Raw genomic sequence first — 14,603 nt, 5'->3', positions numbered from 1 at the left:
AACCAGAGCTGAAGTGGTGCTCTGAATTTTCAAGTTCCTGGGGTTGCTTTTAGCACACTCCCTTCCCTGTCAAAGCTGAATTTACAAACTTGTTTTGAGTTCTCCTAGATAACTGCCTGTCTTAAAAGAGGCTTCAGGAGCTCTAAATCAGACTGTATGCTTGAGAAACTGTACCTTTGTACAGGCTTTTTCCCTTGCTATGGATGTGGAAATTTTCAACATTTTTCTTATACGGATGTGTAGCATGAAACAACAAACTGTTGAGTGTAGTCAGCCTTATGAGCTAGCACTTGTCATTGTCTTTTTGCAGACCTTTGGAGTGCTTTGGACAGAAAACTGATGGGTTCGGGGATGACTCAGATGTGTGATAGCTGGTTTAATTTAAAAAGGGAATGGAAAAAGCTAATCTCTTCTGTTTTTTTTTTCTTCTCCTTTGTAATAAAACTGTATGCCATGCTCTCCTAGACAATTCCCATATGCTATCCAGTTACTTCTAGTCTCTGTGGTAGAAAAGAGAAGAAACAGTGTCAAACTTGATATCTGTGGGCATGAGATAAATCTTTGCCTTTCTGTCCAGCAGTAGAAAGGCATTGGGGAAAATATTCTCTTTCGTGTTTCTTCAGGATATGTATCTCTCACTCCCCACTGTTTCCTTCTTTCACTTTATAAAATCAGCTTTCCTTCGTCTCCCCCCCCCCCCCCGTGATCTGTAGTACAGTTTTGATGAAAGTTGCCTCTTACTGCTGTGCACTTTCATGCATTGACATACAAGTTTAACATATGTCAACACAATCCAACCTTTGTCATGTAAATATTAAAAAAGCAAATACTTGAATGACAGAAGTTGATTTAGAGCAAATCAAGGGGTGCACATTCTTGAGCAGCAAAACGGGGTTATCTGCTATAAGCAGGCAGAAATCAGGGTAGGGAAGCTTTCCAAAGGGTAGCTGCTGATCCTGTTTTTTCTTTCCCATCATCCAGGCTTCTCTGATTCCTTGAATCTGAAGCTGCTCTTGCTGATAAGAAAGAAATAAAAAAGAAAGGGCTGTAATGGGTGTTGTTAGGAGCAGTCTAGCTATGGAGTCATAGGAGAGAGGGGGAGAAAGAGGCAACTGAAGAGTCCTCCAGGCTTGCTGCAGCCCTTCCTTTCTGCAGAAGAGGTGTCCTGTGCTACTCATTGAACTCAAATCTGGAAACCTAAAAGGTACTTGCTTTGATTAGCTGTTTGTAAAAAAGGGTTTGTATAAACATACTACATAAAATCACACTCTCTCACAAATGCTGGCTGCTGTTACGTGGGGAAAGCAGCTAAGCTATAGACACAAAATGTATGAGCTAAGCTTACCTAGCAAGTTATGAGCAGACCGGCTGATATGATGGAGTAAGGTTGGCTTATGGGGACATTGCCCAGCCAGAATTCCTTCTACTCGTAGTATGGAAATCTCATGTTAATGAAGCTGAATGTGAAATATTTAATATTTAAGATTGATAGATAGCTCTCTCTGACTAACATGCTGTTTCTTGTGGGTTTTGTATTTTTTCTTTGTGCAACTTAAAGCAGGCACTCAATTTTTACCTACTAGTTCTGTTCCTTTTTTATTGATTTATTTACTAGGTAATGTGTCTTTTGATTGTAGCTATTGACAATTCTAAATCCAGCATTCTGGCCTTTTTACAGTGCTAAACTTTGGAGGGACTTGATCAGACAGCATATACATCTTCCAGTATTGTTCCATATCACAATTATTTGGGATTTTTTAAACTAAACCTAATTGAGATGTACTAGGAATAGCCTTGCACTACTGTACAGAATTGTTTTGACATAAGCTGCTTATCAGCTGGGTCCTATGATAAAACTTGAGTTTAGGTTTTGTTCTGTACAGTAATGCTGCTACAGTAGTCTGTTGTAGGAAGTATCATACTTTAAATGCTTTACGTTTACAAGGATTTAGATTACTGCATGCTTTTAGATATGTTGTAGAATACATGACCTCTTTCTTCTGATGAAAGAGCAAGGAGAAAATCGTACTTAGAACTTGAATCCATGTAACACACAAAATAGTTCATTCATCTTGCAGTTGGTGCAGTTTTAGTCTAGAATACATTGAAATGTGGCATTTGTGTTATATATGAAGTTCAAAGAAACAGTCCTTGACCTAGTGTGCATATTTGTTCCTCTGTGGCCTCATTTTTTTTTTTTTTTTTTTTAGATTTGACTTCCCACATCTTCCATTCTCAGGGCAAGGCAGGTAGTGCAGGGGTATATGGGGGGGTTTACTCAACTTTTGCTGGTAAGGAGCATGGATTTCTGTCTTTCTGTCGTAGTACTACAAGACTTGGATGAACTTCTGCCAGGGGCTGTCATTGTTCCTTCTTGGAGAAATGTGTGTTCAGGTAGTTATTTTGAGCTTGCATTGCTGTGCTTCATGTTGAGCATCTAACACTGATAAAACCTGAAAGCCCTTGTTAACTTCAGTGGAGTCATCGGTGTGATTTTGCTTTTGAATTCCATCAAGACTCCAGCTTTGCCTAAAACAGTTGGTTAGTTCAGATCTTTTGCCAATACAGCAATTGCTTTAGACAGGATAAGTACCCTGTGGGATGCCAGGGATTTTACTGTGCACAGGCTTCATTGTGCGTTGGGAGCATAACAAATAAAATCCAATTTTGCATGACTTCCCGAAAATAAATGTCCATTTCCAGCATTCTGTTCAGCTGTTTTATGGGAGCTGAGTTGGGAAGAAAAGGGAAAGTTCATTTGAGCACTCATTAAGTCCCATCCTACAGAAGCTATACATACGGTTGTACAAGTGGTGGTACTACTGCCAAGTTGGTAAGGTTTAGCGTTTTAGCACATTTCTGTTCAGTTTTCACCTCTTTCATGTCAGTGTGTACAATTGTAAAACTATTCAGAAAGTCAAGTTTCCTGAGGCCATCTTAATAAGGGGTTATTTAAAATGCATTACTTGAAGTATTCTTTGTAAGATATATATGTACGGGATGTGATCAGATACTAGCACACATCTTCTCAGTATGAGACAAATTCTGTTTTAGATTTACTTTGAGCAGAAATACTTGGTAGAAGATCTCATTGGAGAAGTTCAGTAGCTTCCTTAAATGAATCCTAAGTTCAGGAGGAGAAAGTTGATTTAGATAGTACTTTCTGGAAGCCTCTAGACCAGTATTGCAGATTTTTACAGCTTTGGTAAAGCACAGGAAGGTGATATCTTTTTTTGATGGTTCCTTCTCAGGATATTTCTGTTATTTTTCCTTGCAGAGGTGGCATATGGTGCTCTCCCAAAGGAATTGGTGTTGAGTTCTGCTAGTGAAGAGCAGATGACTCCTCTCATCTTTGAGCTTTCTTCAAAACAAAAGTATTTGAACATAGCAGCAGTATTCAGCCTGCACCTTGTTGTATTTTTAATGCAGGCAGAAGTTGGGACATCAGAGGTGCCTTGAGAGCATTACTATTTTGCTGAAATAAACAAACCTGTCTGAATGGAACTTGCTTTTATTTCCTGCAGACACATGAGAGAGGGGAATGCGTAGGGCTGGGGGTTTGAATGTGAAGGACCTGTGTTTCAGCTGCAGGAGTAGTCTGTAGGGAGAGATAGGATGAAGAGTTTGAGAGGTGGAGTTTCAATTTGTTTTGGGGGGAGCAGCCTGTCTTTCTGGGGTTTTGCTTATATGTGCTGTACTCAGCTGTAAAACATGTCAACATATATTGAAGCAGCTGGACATCAAATTCACTACAGTTACAGTCACAACAATTGGATTCCAAGGCTTTGGATTTGCTGCCTCTACGTAGTAATCCAGATGAACTTCCACTGTGCTTGCTTGCTTGCTTTTAATCGCAAGTAGTGTCCTGTTCACCACTGCATATCCTGCTTTAGCCTGTTGCCTTTATTAAGTTGTCATAGTGTAGGAGTCTGGTTAACAATGACTCTTAAATGAATTCTGCTGAATCACTGTTAGGTTTTTCTTCAGAAGCTTATTGGTTTACACTGGTTGTTTATTTAGCTTTTGACAGTAAAGCTGTTGCAGCTTTTTTCCACTGATAAATATGTGACACTTGACAGAAAAGCATTTTAAACAAAGTAATTTATGTTCCATTTTGCTTACTGTATCTTTTAAAGTGTTGATACCCATGAGTTTGAGGTTCCTGTGTGAAGATGGTGAGTCTTGTGAGAGCGTCACCATGTGAAAACACATGGAATGATCAAGTGAACAAACATTGAACTGTGTCTTATTGGGGCAAAAAGAAAGGGATGTTTGCTACATTATGAAATTCATACAGACCTTTCCTCCAGTGAGGATTTAGTGTAAGTGGAAGGCAGGATCGCTGCTATAAAACTAGTAATTATGTTTTACTGTATCGCATCATATAGCAATGCTTCTCTTTAAGAATGTTGTAAAGTAGGAATATGTTTCACAAAGGCTAAAAGCTTGCTTTTCTTTTGTCTTACAGTGAATGTTTCTTTTAAGAAAAAGACAACACTGTTCAGTAAAATCCAATACTTGTGGTCTGCTTTTGTTTCTCAAGTGAAAAGGTAATAGCCTTCAAGTAGTAGAGCTTGAACTGCTAAGTCCTGAAAGAAACTGAACTACTTCAGAGTTTCTTCCACCCCCCATATTAATACAGGGTGCAGCAAAATGAGTATAATGAGTAAAGTCTATGCTAATAGTTACATACCCATAAGAAGAGCCTGATGGTGACTGAGTCCCTCTTCCACAGAGCAATAAAAAATCAGTTGGCAGCCTTGTGTTAAACCTCACGGGGAATTTTTAAGGGTCTGAGATATGAGTGCAAAAATTCAGCTGCTGGTTTAGGAATAGTTGCCAGATTAAATTTTGCTTTATATATATTTGGTCTGTTACCTTCACAAAAGCATCCTCGGTTGGTTGCTGGTAGAGTCTACAAGGTGATCCTTGAACACAGTTCAACATAAAACCTGCTAATTCTGTGCCTTTCCTTAAATTATGACAGCGTGGACATTTACAAGTAAAATTACTCCTAATAAGCATATAACTGTAAGTAGGCTTTCTTCAGCAGTTTAAAATAAAAATGAGAGCAGTATAGTTTCAGACTTTTTACCTGTGCTTTTCTATTTCCTTGGCCACCTTTTTTTTTTCCCCTTCTTTTTTATTAATCCAACGTGCCACTTTATTTTTATACATCTCATTGCACTGAGCCTTGCCTTCAGGTCATCGCCTCTGTCCTTGGTTTGACAAGAATGCAGGGGGAAGCAGTCTTACATGATTGAGAAGCTTCAAAAACATTGTGGGCAGTAGTTTCATCTGTATTGAATTGAAAGGGTTTGGGCAAAAGTAGATAACTGCAGAATGATCTGGCAGTAAAGGTTCAGCAACAGCTATTGTGGCAGTTTCCTGAAGGGTGGGCAAAGGCACTCGAGGGCTTTCAGCATTTTGAGGTAATTGAGGCCTCTTTGCACTTACATTCAGGCAAGACCAGTGCTGAGCTTCAGTTTGCAGTTTTGCAGGTGAGGGGAGTGTGAGGTGTTCGTGATCTCGGTTCAAAAGGATGGTGGAGGCAAGGCTCCAGTTGTGAACTGGGAGGCTGCCATGCATCCTGCTGGTTTCACCTGGGCATCTAGGAAATAGTCCAGCTTTCCGGAGTGGATTCTGAGCAAAATCTTCAAAACTGACTGGGTGGTTTTGGGGTTTTCTTTTTCTCCTCTGCATACAAGACTTGATGTTCACAGAATGTTGGTGTATGAAATAATGTGTGTCTGGAATGACTTGCTGAAAGCTGTGGGTGGGTTTAATTACATGTCCTTTTCGGCAGCAGCCACTGTGTTACAGCCCTGGCCCCTGTGTGCCATTTTTCTGTTCTCCATGCTGAACTACTCACCGTGAGCTGTCCCTAAGGCCTCGCAGTCAAAGAGACACAAGATGTTAAAGCAGCCTGTTTTGTCTGAAAGGGCTTGGGGTCAGCTTAGGATGCAGTAGGCTTGATGTGATTGCTGGCCTCAAGCCAGGGACCCAGCAGCGTGCAGATGAGGATGACTACCTCTGTAGCTGGCCCAGCTGCAGCAGGAAAAGGACAACCCTAAATTAGGCACTCAGAGTCATTCAGTCACTTCTGAAAAGCCTCAAACTTAGACTTTATTTCTTCTGAATAACTTGAGCCTCTCCTAGGCCTGGTGAATACTCGAGGTGGCTCGGGGTAGGCAGTCTCTCCAGCTGGCCGGGCTGGCTGCACCATGCAGGTCTTGGAGAATTTTTAGTTTTCATTCCATCAGACCAATATTAGTAATAAAAATAAGACCCGCTGCACAGAAGTGGACGCGGTTCTTATGTCAACACTTTTGCCCGCTCTTATTTTGGTAATGTCTTAAGTCGTTCTTTAGAGGCAGACTTTATTGGCTGTACTCTTCAAATGGGGTAGGGGTGGGGGAATAATAAGTACTTGCAACTTAATCAGCCATATAGCTGCAGAGAGGGTGTTTCTTTTTTTCCCCCTGAGCACTTTTATGTCCCACAATGAGCTGGAATTTTTATAACTTCTGATGCTAATGTATTCCATATGCCTTCCACTGCTGGGATAAAGAGCTTTACTCCAGAATCCAAAGCAAGTGGCTGTGGGTATTTATTTAATAGGGTTTGAAGTCTTTGTACTAGGCAGGATGGCAGTATGTTGCATACCAGCATAAGGCTGCTCACGATGAGGTCTTAGCTCTTGAACATTATGAAAGATCACTCGTGTCCCATCCATGCCTCCTGTGAAGCAGGGTAGGGTTTGTGGTTCCAATGGCAGTCCTACCGTTTCAGTCAGATTCCCTGCTTTTCTCTGTCCTTGTTCTAAATACCACTAGTTTCCCTCCAGGACCTGGGACAAGCTAAAAGTGAGAGGAATTCAGCCATGAATGTCAAGATAGCCAAATGAGTGGTCTGCTCACAATTCCTTGAGGCATCTCCTCTGATGCCTCATGCAGAACAAAAGTCCTGTTGTGGGGGTGCTTAAGAGTTGCTGTGGTCTTGGAGTCCTGACAGGAATGAAAATTAATCTTTCTTTTTATGGTTTCTTGCTAAAATACTCAAACTGCTCTGGTTGGGCTCTTAGCATTTGAAAAGCATTTTCTGGTATGCAGCTCTTCTAGATGTTCTGGCATATTTGCCTCCGCTCTGATCACAGCAACAATAATTATCTTAAAAGCTTTTGGCAGGATTCAATTTTATGTTTCAAGTCACAAAGGATCATCATTACCGTTTTATCTGCACAACTGTCGGCTTCAGTATAGTATCACAGGCTCCTCTGAAAACTCATCTGCTCCCTGTGGGTATAGTTAAAACTGAAGAAAATTCTGAATGTGAATCTCATGCAGTCTTCTAAATCTTGAACAGGAGGTCTGTGAGACAGATTGAGGAATGTAATTTTAGAACTGCTGATGCCTTTTGCTTAAAAACGGTGCTTCCACTGGCATTGGTAGGTTGCCTTAAAACCAACTGATTTTTTGGTGGTGATGCCATGGTTATGCCATAATTTGTTGTCATTGATCCTTAGCCGAAAGATACTCTGGTGGAGCCCAAATTGCCCCATCCCTCCTGAACACTTGAAAGAAAAAGGTCATTTGCCTTCTTATTTATTTTCCAGGCCATAGAAAAGGCAGGTACACCTCTGAGCTGCTTCCTTGTCCTCTGCTACCCAGCATGTCAGGGATGAGCCCTCTTGCAGGAGCTGAGCCATGGGGTGGTGTGAGACCTGCCACCTGCCACTTTCCTCCCTGAAGGGAGGAACAGCCAGTGTTAGGATCACTTCACACTGTTGGTAAGTCCCATCCCACTTCTGTTGAGGCAGAACTTGATGTCACTTAAACTTTTCCTGCCTTTATGCTCTCCTGGCAGCAAATACCTGAGCTCTTTAAAGATGCAGTCTGTTCCAGCTTGTATTTCAGTAGGCAAGGCTGCTTCATGTCAAACAGCTCTTGCTCATAGTTACCTGCAGAACTTCTGTGGATTTAGGAATCTGGTTCCACAACTAGTCAGTATGTCCTCGAATAACCTCTACTTAAAACAGGCCAGCGGCTTTTGACTTCCCATTCTCCCTGGCTTGCATGATGATAGAACACTGATATTATCAAATCTCAATGATTACAACCCTTTAGCCGGAAGAAAACAATACGTGAGCAGATTGCGTCTCAGGCAACAACATGCGATCCAGTATTATACATGAGATTTCCAAGTTATAGAATCATAGAATCGTGGAAGAGCCCAGGTTGGAAAGGACCTTGAAAGATCATCTGGTCCAACCAGATGGTTGGTTATGTAGTGGAAGTAGACAAGAATAGGAAGAGAGGAACCATTTGCTTTAATGAAGTAGGCTCAGTATTCCTGTTTGTTCTCATAAGGAACCTTCTAGCTTTCATGTAACAAAACGTAGTAGTTCCTGGGAAAAGGAACCTTAAATCCATGGAGTTTGAAGGGGGTGGTGTTTAATTCTTTTATATTTATAAGAATAACTGAAGATTTTTATGATGGTAATTTTCTCATCAAATCTGAACTTTGAGAGAAAGTACAGTTCGTGCCTAGCATGAATACTTCTAGTCATAACTCTGTTTTGGCTTTTCCAGTAGACATTTACTGATGATACTGTTACTGTGACTTGTGACTTACAACCTGCGTGAATTTATATGAAACTACAAGAAGTGCCTTTTAGAGACTTCTGAGTAGCTCTGTGGGTCCATCTGTGCCTAACATCATGTAGCTAGGTGAAGAGAGTCTGGTCCTAGAAAGCAGGTTTCTCAAGCTTCTGGGTTTTTTTACCTCTGACTTTTCTAAAGACTGATTTTTCACCACTGTTTGAAGTGCATGTACCCAGTGTGATAGTTGTTTTACCTCTAGCCTAGGCAGGGTAATGTTACTTCTCTGTTGCCCCTAAATGCCGTTGTGTTTATTGTCAAACCTCTTGGCCTCAGCACTGTAGTGGAACCTCATCGTCTTTGTTATCTACCATAAGCCCAAATAAATTCTGAGGTTTGGTGTTTTCCAGGACGCAGGTCTGCCCATATTAAGTGTGAATTATGCCCATTGTTCCTGCATTGGTTGCATTTGGCTATATTAAATGCTAGATGAACTTGGCTTCCCAGGGGATTGAGGTTGTGCTTTGCCATCCTGAGGGGTTCAGTCAGCAGTGGCTTGTGCTTTTCCAGTGAAGTTAGAGAGGATACAGCCAGAAACAGGCATTGGAAGATGACTATAAAACATAATTTTTTTGTGGTGAAACTGCCCACAACCCTAACAACTGTTCCTTATGCAACCTTACTTCTAATACTTACTAGCACTTTTTACTCTGTCACAGAGATTTTATTGTTTCTTTGTGTAGTTAACTGTTCAGTCAGTGCTTTATGGCATGGAGACCTTCGTTCTGCAGAAGCTAGGTAAATTATTAGTTACTTTAGCAACCACATTTTTCATATTCCAAATGTTAAGATTGATTCGGCTTTTGTGTTTAATTAAGGCTGAGTTGCTCTGTTTTAATCACTAGTATTCCCTATCAGTCTTTCTGTAGCTTTGCATAGTATGGATGCCCCCTGTTTCTCTGTATTCTGTTGGGCAAAGTGTTTATCCACAGCTTCTGTTGTTGGATTGAATTTGCTTGGCATTGAAATCACGGCTTTCTTGGAGCATTTATTTTTGTATAAGATGCCGATACCCTGTGGGCATTTAAGTTTCAGTCTTTTAGCTTCAAGCAACAGTGATGTTCCTGCAGATCCAAACTGGCAGACATTGGTAGCCTAAATGCTAGTGTTTATTAGAGCAGCGCAAGGCTTCAGGCTGGCTGTGCCAAGTCTTGGCTCATTAAACTGGCAGGAAGATTCAAGAAGGTTGCTTTTAAAGATAAGAGCAAGAATTGGCACAGGGTAGGCAGGGGTGATAGAATGGCAGTGGGTAGGCCATGTAGTAGGTGTCTTCTATCTTCCCATAGATAATTTGAAGGCAAGTGCAGACTCATTGAGACAAATGAGCTGTCATACAAGCAGGAGTAATAGCAAGTTGGAGTAATAGTGTGCAGCACTTGTCACTTGCAGTTTAATTGGCACTGGGCTGAAATGTTACTGTTAGAAAAAGGATTAACTCTCTGCTTCCCTGGAGTCTTAAATAGTTGTTAATTCCTTGTTTTTTAAGAATTTGGTAAAGATTGGGTTTAGGAAATTGAGTTATTTATCTTTTATTATGATGGGAAAGCTACTTGAATTAACATAGCTTTTGATTTGTTTATCCAGTGGAGCTCCCTTCCAAGGTTTCAGCAACACTGGTTTTCTCACAGAAATTTGAGCTGGTTTAACTTGAACATGGTGATCTCTTGTTTCTGTTTGCAAGAATGTATTTGGGTGACTCAGATCTGGGCTGGACTGTTTAGGGTTTGATAGTGTAACTTGTGAATAAATACTTCACGTTAGAATGAGTAAACTGTGCTTCTTCCCATTTATGTTCTAAAAGAATATGGTCCTGTAAAAGCGGAGATGAGAGATGCTTGTCTTTGTGCTGCCATTGTTACTGATGGTTTCTATAGAGTAGAATCTTACTAATAGATTAGATTAGTAGACTCTGAGCCATTTAAAATAATTTAACAGATCTGGTCTAATTGGTAGTCATGCTAATCATCTGAATTATTATAAATAGCGAACTCACTGTAATACAGACAAAAGAACTTTAATTTTTCCAAAGCTGTACTCATACTGAAGCAGGGTCTTTGAGGAGCCTCATCTAGCTTGCATCTGTTTACATTGTGGCTCAGTGCACTACGGTGCTTGTGGGGTTTGCACTGAACAGGATGGGCTGGAAAGAGTAGGAACTGTATCCTTTGGGAAGCTATTGAAACTACTCAAACCAAGACCTTAAGGATGGCCAGAAAAGACATGGAAGTGCTGAGGTGTGGGTTAGCATGCAGTACCATCACCCCCTTTTGCAGTTACCAAATGGTCAATGTGAACTCAGCAGTAACCTATTACTTACTGTTGAGGATGAAGATTTGATTTCCAGGTCCCATAGAGAGGACTGGTACCATTAATTGGTACTTCTGTGACTACTGCAGATTATTTCATGTGGTCTGCTCTCCATGATCCCAACCTGTCATATACTTTATCTGTGAAAGAAGCCTGTACTGGAGCTGATACTAATTCCCTGCTTACATGGTTTTGAAGCTGTTTCATTTGTCCCGCTCCAGTCTATAGCTTGAAAACTTGCTGATTAACTCTCAGGATGACTTGAGTGAAAGAGGCAAAGACTTTCTGTGGTTAAGCAGATGCTTTTGTTTGTTTCAGGAAAGCCCCACAGCATTGGCAGCTCCGAACGGATTCAGCTCTCAGGAATGTACAATGTTCGAAAAGGGAAAATACATTTGCCAGTCAACAGATGGACAAGACGCCAAGCTATCCTTTGTGGAACATGCCTAATTGTCTCATCAGTAAAAGAAAGCCAGACTGGAAAGATGCATGTTCTCCCTTTAATTGGTGGAAAAGTAAGATATTTCGTTTTATGTATTTGCTTGCTTATCCCATATCTCTTTATGCAGAGAAGATTGCATTCAATGATGGTGATTCTGACCCACCCCAAAAAGCTTGTTTCTGTAAATGGGATTATCAAAGTATGTAAATTACTTTTGATTATGGCCAGAGTCATATTTAACAATTTACAATGTTTGGATTAAAATGCTAAAGCAAAGCAAAGCAAACACAATCAGATTCTTGTGTGCAGTGTTAAATGTGCAATGCTTTATATGTGCAGTAGTGCACATAGTACACAGGCAAAGGATATGTGCAGCTGTATTGTGTATGATCAGTACCGTGCCTTCTCATCCGGGTTTTATCCATGCTGTGTTACTCTTAAAATCTGAAAATTAAACAGTAAGGACATGGGCTTATTTTGAACATTGGGTTTTGGTTTTTTTCCCAGTATTCAGCACTGTATGAGTAGTAGTCTATTGAAAGCTAACAGCATCAAACATTTTTACTTGCAAAAAGCTGAAACTGGACTTTATCTGATGGATTGGACCCAGGAGGTCCAGTGTGAATGCAAGGAAAATTTGGTTTGCACTGTGAGGATAACTGAGCACTGGCACAGGTGACCAGAGAGGTTGTGTAGTCTCCTTCCTTGGAGAGATATGCAGTATCTGTGTGGACACAGTCCTGGACAACTGGCTGTGGATGGTCCTGCTTGAGCAGTGGGGGCTTGAGACTGATGACCTCCAGAGGTCCCTCCTCACCTCAACTGTATTGTGATTCTGAGAAACTTTAGTGAAGACAGTAAGATTACAACATTACTATTTTGACCTATATAGTGTTTTAGAACACAATCATTAGCTCATTTAGCCAAGGTAATGGGAAGATAATCGTCAGCTTGAGGATGAATTTACACCTGAAGTAATGATTCTTTACCTTGCACGCTGGTAAGTTTGATTCTTGAAAGTCACTGGGAGAGAAATGAGCTTCACAATGTTATATGTGCAGCCTGAAGTTGATTTGTTAATATTCTATACCAGCAGTGTGAAAAGTAGTGCTACCTTCTAGGAGCTGTTTTTTTTCCTGTCTCCTTTCATGATTCTTCACATGATTCTTCAATTCTTCCCTGGAGGCACTGAAAGTAGGGATATTGTTCTCTTTTAGCAGCAGTGGGTGAACTCTAACAGTGAATTGTATTCCTGGCTGTAGCATAGTGGAAAGGGCAGGATTCAGGTCCCCATTGATTTTTCTCTTTGAAATGAAAAATATGTACTTTTTTACTATTTATTTTAAAAGAGAAAAGATTGTGTAACTTTTTATAATTCAGTAGCATGGAATTTCTAAGCTGTTGTTGCACGGAAATGCCTCGTGCCATGTAAAGCACGCAGGCTGTGTTAAGCTGAAAGTTGACAAATTTGAAAAGAAAACGAGAACCAAGCTGAGGAAAACGCACTGAAGGCTTCTGCTGACGAAGCTTGGGAGGAGGATGCTTGGCACAGAATAGTGTTTTTTTAATTGTCGCTCAAAAAAAAATACTCTTCCTCAACCCCATAAATACTCTGCACTTCCTGGTGTGCAAAGGCTTTCCAGAATGCAGTGCTGAGACACTGAGACCATAAGTTGTGTGGGACTTCTCGTGTATGGTAGCAGAATGATATATCCTGGGTGTTTTTTTAGCAAGTTGAGAAATGCCAAAGAATTTAATTGGGTTGTAAGAGCAGCATTTTGTTAAGCCTGTTTTTAATAACCAGGAGTATAAATTATAGTTATTTAGGTTGTGTAAAGGCAGCCTTAAATGTATTCACTGGGAAGCCTTTTGTGGTGCTCAGTCTCTCTTAAAATGTTGATGTTCTTGGTGTTTTTATCTTTTGCTTCCTTTATCTTTCTGTTCTCATTCCTTGCTTCTGTAGATTTCCCAAATGCTTGACAGACAAGATGCAGCTTCAGTGTTTGAGAGGGTTAGCCTAACTCTAATTGATGAGCTCCTCTTAGGCGCACTTTAACTTTGCCTTGGGGAGGTCTGCAAAGAGGGTTTTTATTCTTGTTCATTAACATTTTTGTCTCCACTGTAGGTGGAAGAAGTGAAAAAGCACCAGCACTGTTTAGCATTTAGCTCCTCTGGACCGCAGAGCCAGACCTATTACATTTGTTTCGATAACTTCACTGAATATTTGCGATGGCTTCGACAAGCATCAAAGGTAAGAATAGTGATAATTCCTGCCTGAATGGGTTGTTCATAACATCTTTTCCCCTTCTGTCTTGTTGATGCACAGCTACAGTCCCTTTTATGGGCTCATTGTCATGAACTGCTGTTGCTGCTGTTAGCGTTGCACAAAAAACCTCCATTTGAGAGCTCTTGGTAACAGGCAATAGGGAACTGAATTTTTCAGTGTTTATACTGAGACTTCTGTGGGCCGCGAAGATGATCAGAGGGCTGGAGCACATCTCCTGTGAAGACAGGCTTGTTCAACCTGGGGAAGAGAAGGCTTAGGGAGAACTTACAGCAGCCTTCTACTAGCTAAAGGAGGGCCTACAGGAAATCTGGAGAGTGGTGTGAGGTGCTGGCACAGGTTGCACAGAGAAGCTGTGGCTACCCCATCCCTGGAGTGTTCAAGGCCAGGTGCGACGGGACTTGGAGCAACCTGGTCTAGTGGAAAGTGTCCCTGCCCATGGCAGGGGGTTGGAACTGGGTGGGCTTTAAAGTCCCTTCATACCCAAACCATTCTGATTCTGTGACGATGAATCTTTCTACCATGGTTGTGTAAGCAAAGTGTTGTGCTGGAATTTCTCTGTCTTCACATCTTGATCCAGCTGGGTGGATGGAGTGAGACTGTTAGAACATAAAAAAGGATGACAAATGTAACTGCCAAAATTTAGTTTTAAAAGTTTTGTTTCAGTGTTAATAAAACCTAAAATAATGTCTTTTTTTTTTCTTCTTTCCTTATACAGACCCTAAAGATTAAATGGCTAAAATCAAGAGGTTTTTTTCTTGTTTAGAAATGTTGCTGAATCTCTCTTTAGTTTGATAACTATTTGAGGTTTTTGGTTTGTTTTTTTTTGGGGGGGTATTAATAAGCAATCTTTTTATGTCAGTAAAAAAAAAATAAATTACTAACTAAAGCCTTCATAAACCAAATTCTA

At 40.7% G+C, this 14,603-nt stretch overlaps 1 protein-coding gene across 1 annotated transcript in view; it reads left to right on the top strand.

The window, feature by feature from the left end:
* The window catches only part of PHLPP1 (PH domain and leucine rich repeat protein phosphatase 1), a 140,334-nt gene that overhangs the window by 64,193 nt on the left and 61,538 nt on the right, over positions 1–14,603 (top strand). The window contains exons 2-3 of the mRNA XM_057399391.1: positions 11,286–11,482; positions 13,535–13,660. Of these exons, the coding sequence (XP_057255374.1) occupies positions 11,286–11,482; positions 13,535–13,660 (323 nt within the window). The remainder of the gene's footprint in view (positions 1–11,285; positions 11,483–13,534; positions 13,661–14,603) is intronic.

The sequence above is a fragment of the Pezoporus wallicus genome, unplaced genomic scaffold, assembly GCF_028554395.1.
Source record: "Pezoporus wallicus isolate ANWC-B61680 ecotype Strahan unplaced genomic scaffold, APGP_CSIRO_Pwel_v1 contig_818, whole genome shotgun sequence".
Lineage (NCBI taxonomy): Eukaryota > Metazoa > Chordata > Aves > Psittaciformes > Psittacidae > Pezoporus > Pezoporus wallicus.
This window is presented reverse-complemented; position numbering and strand designations above follow the sequence as displayed.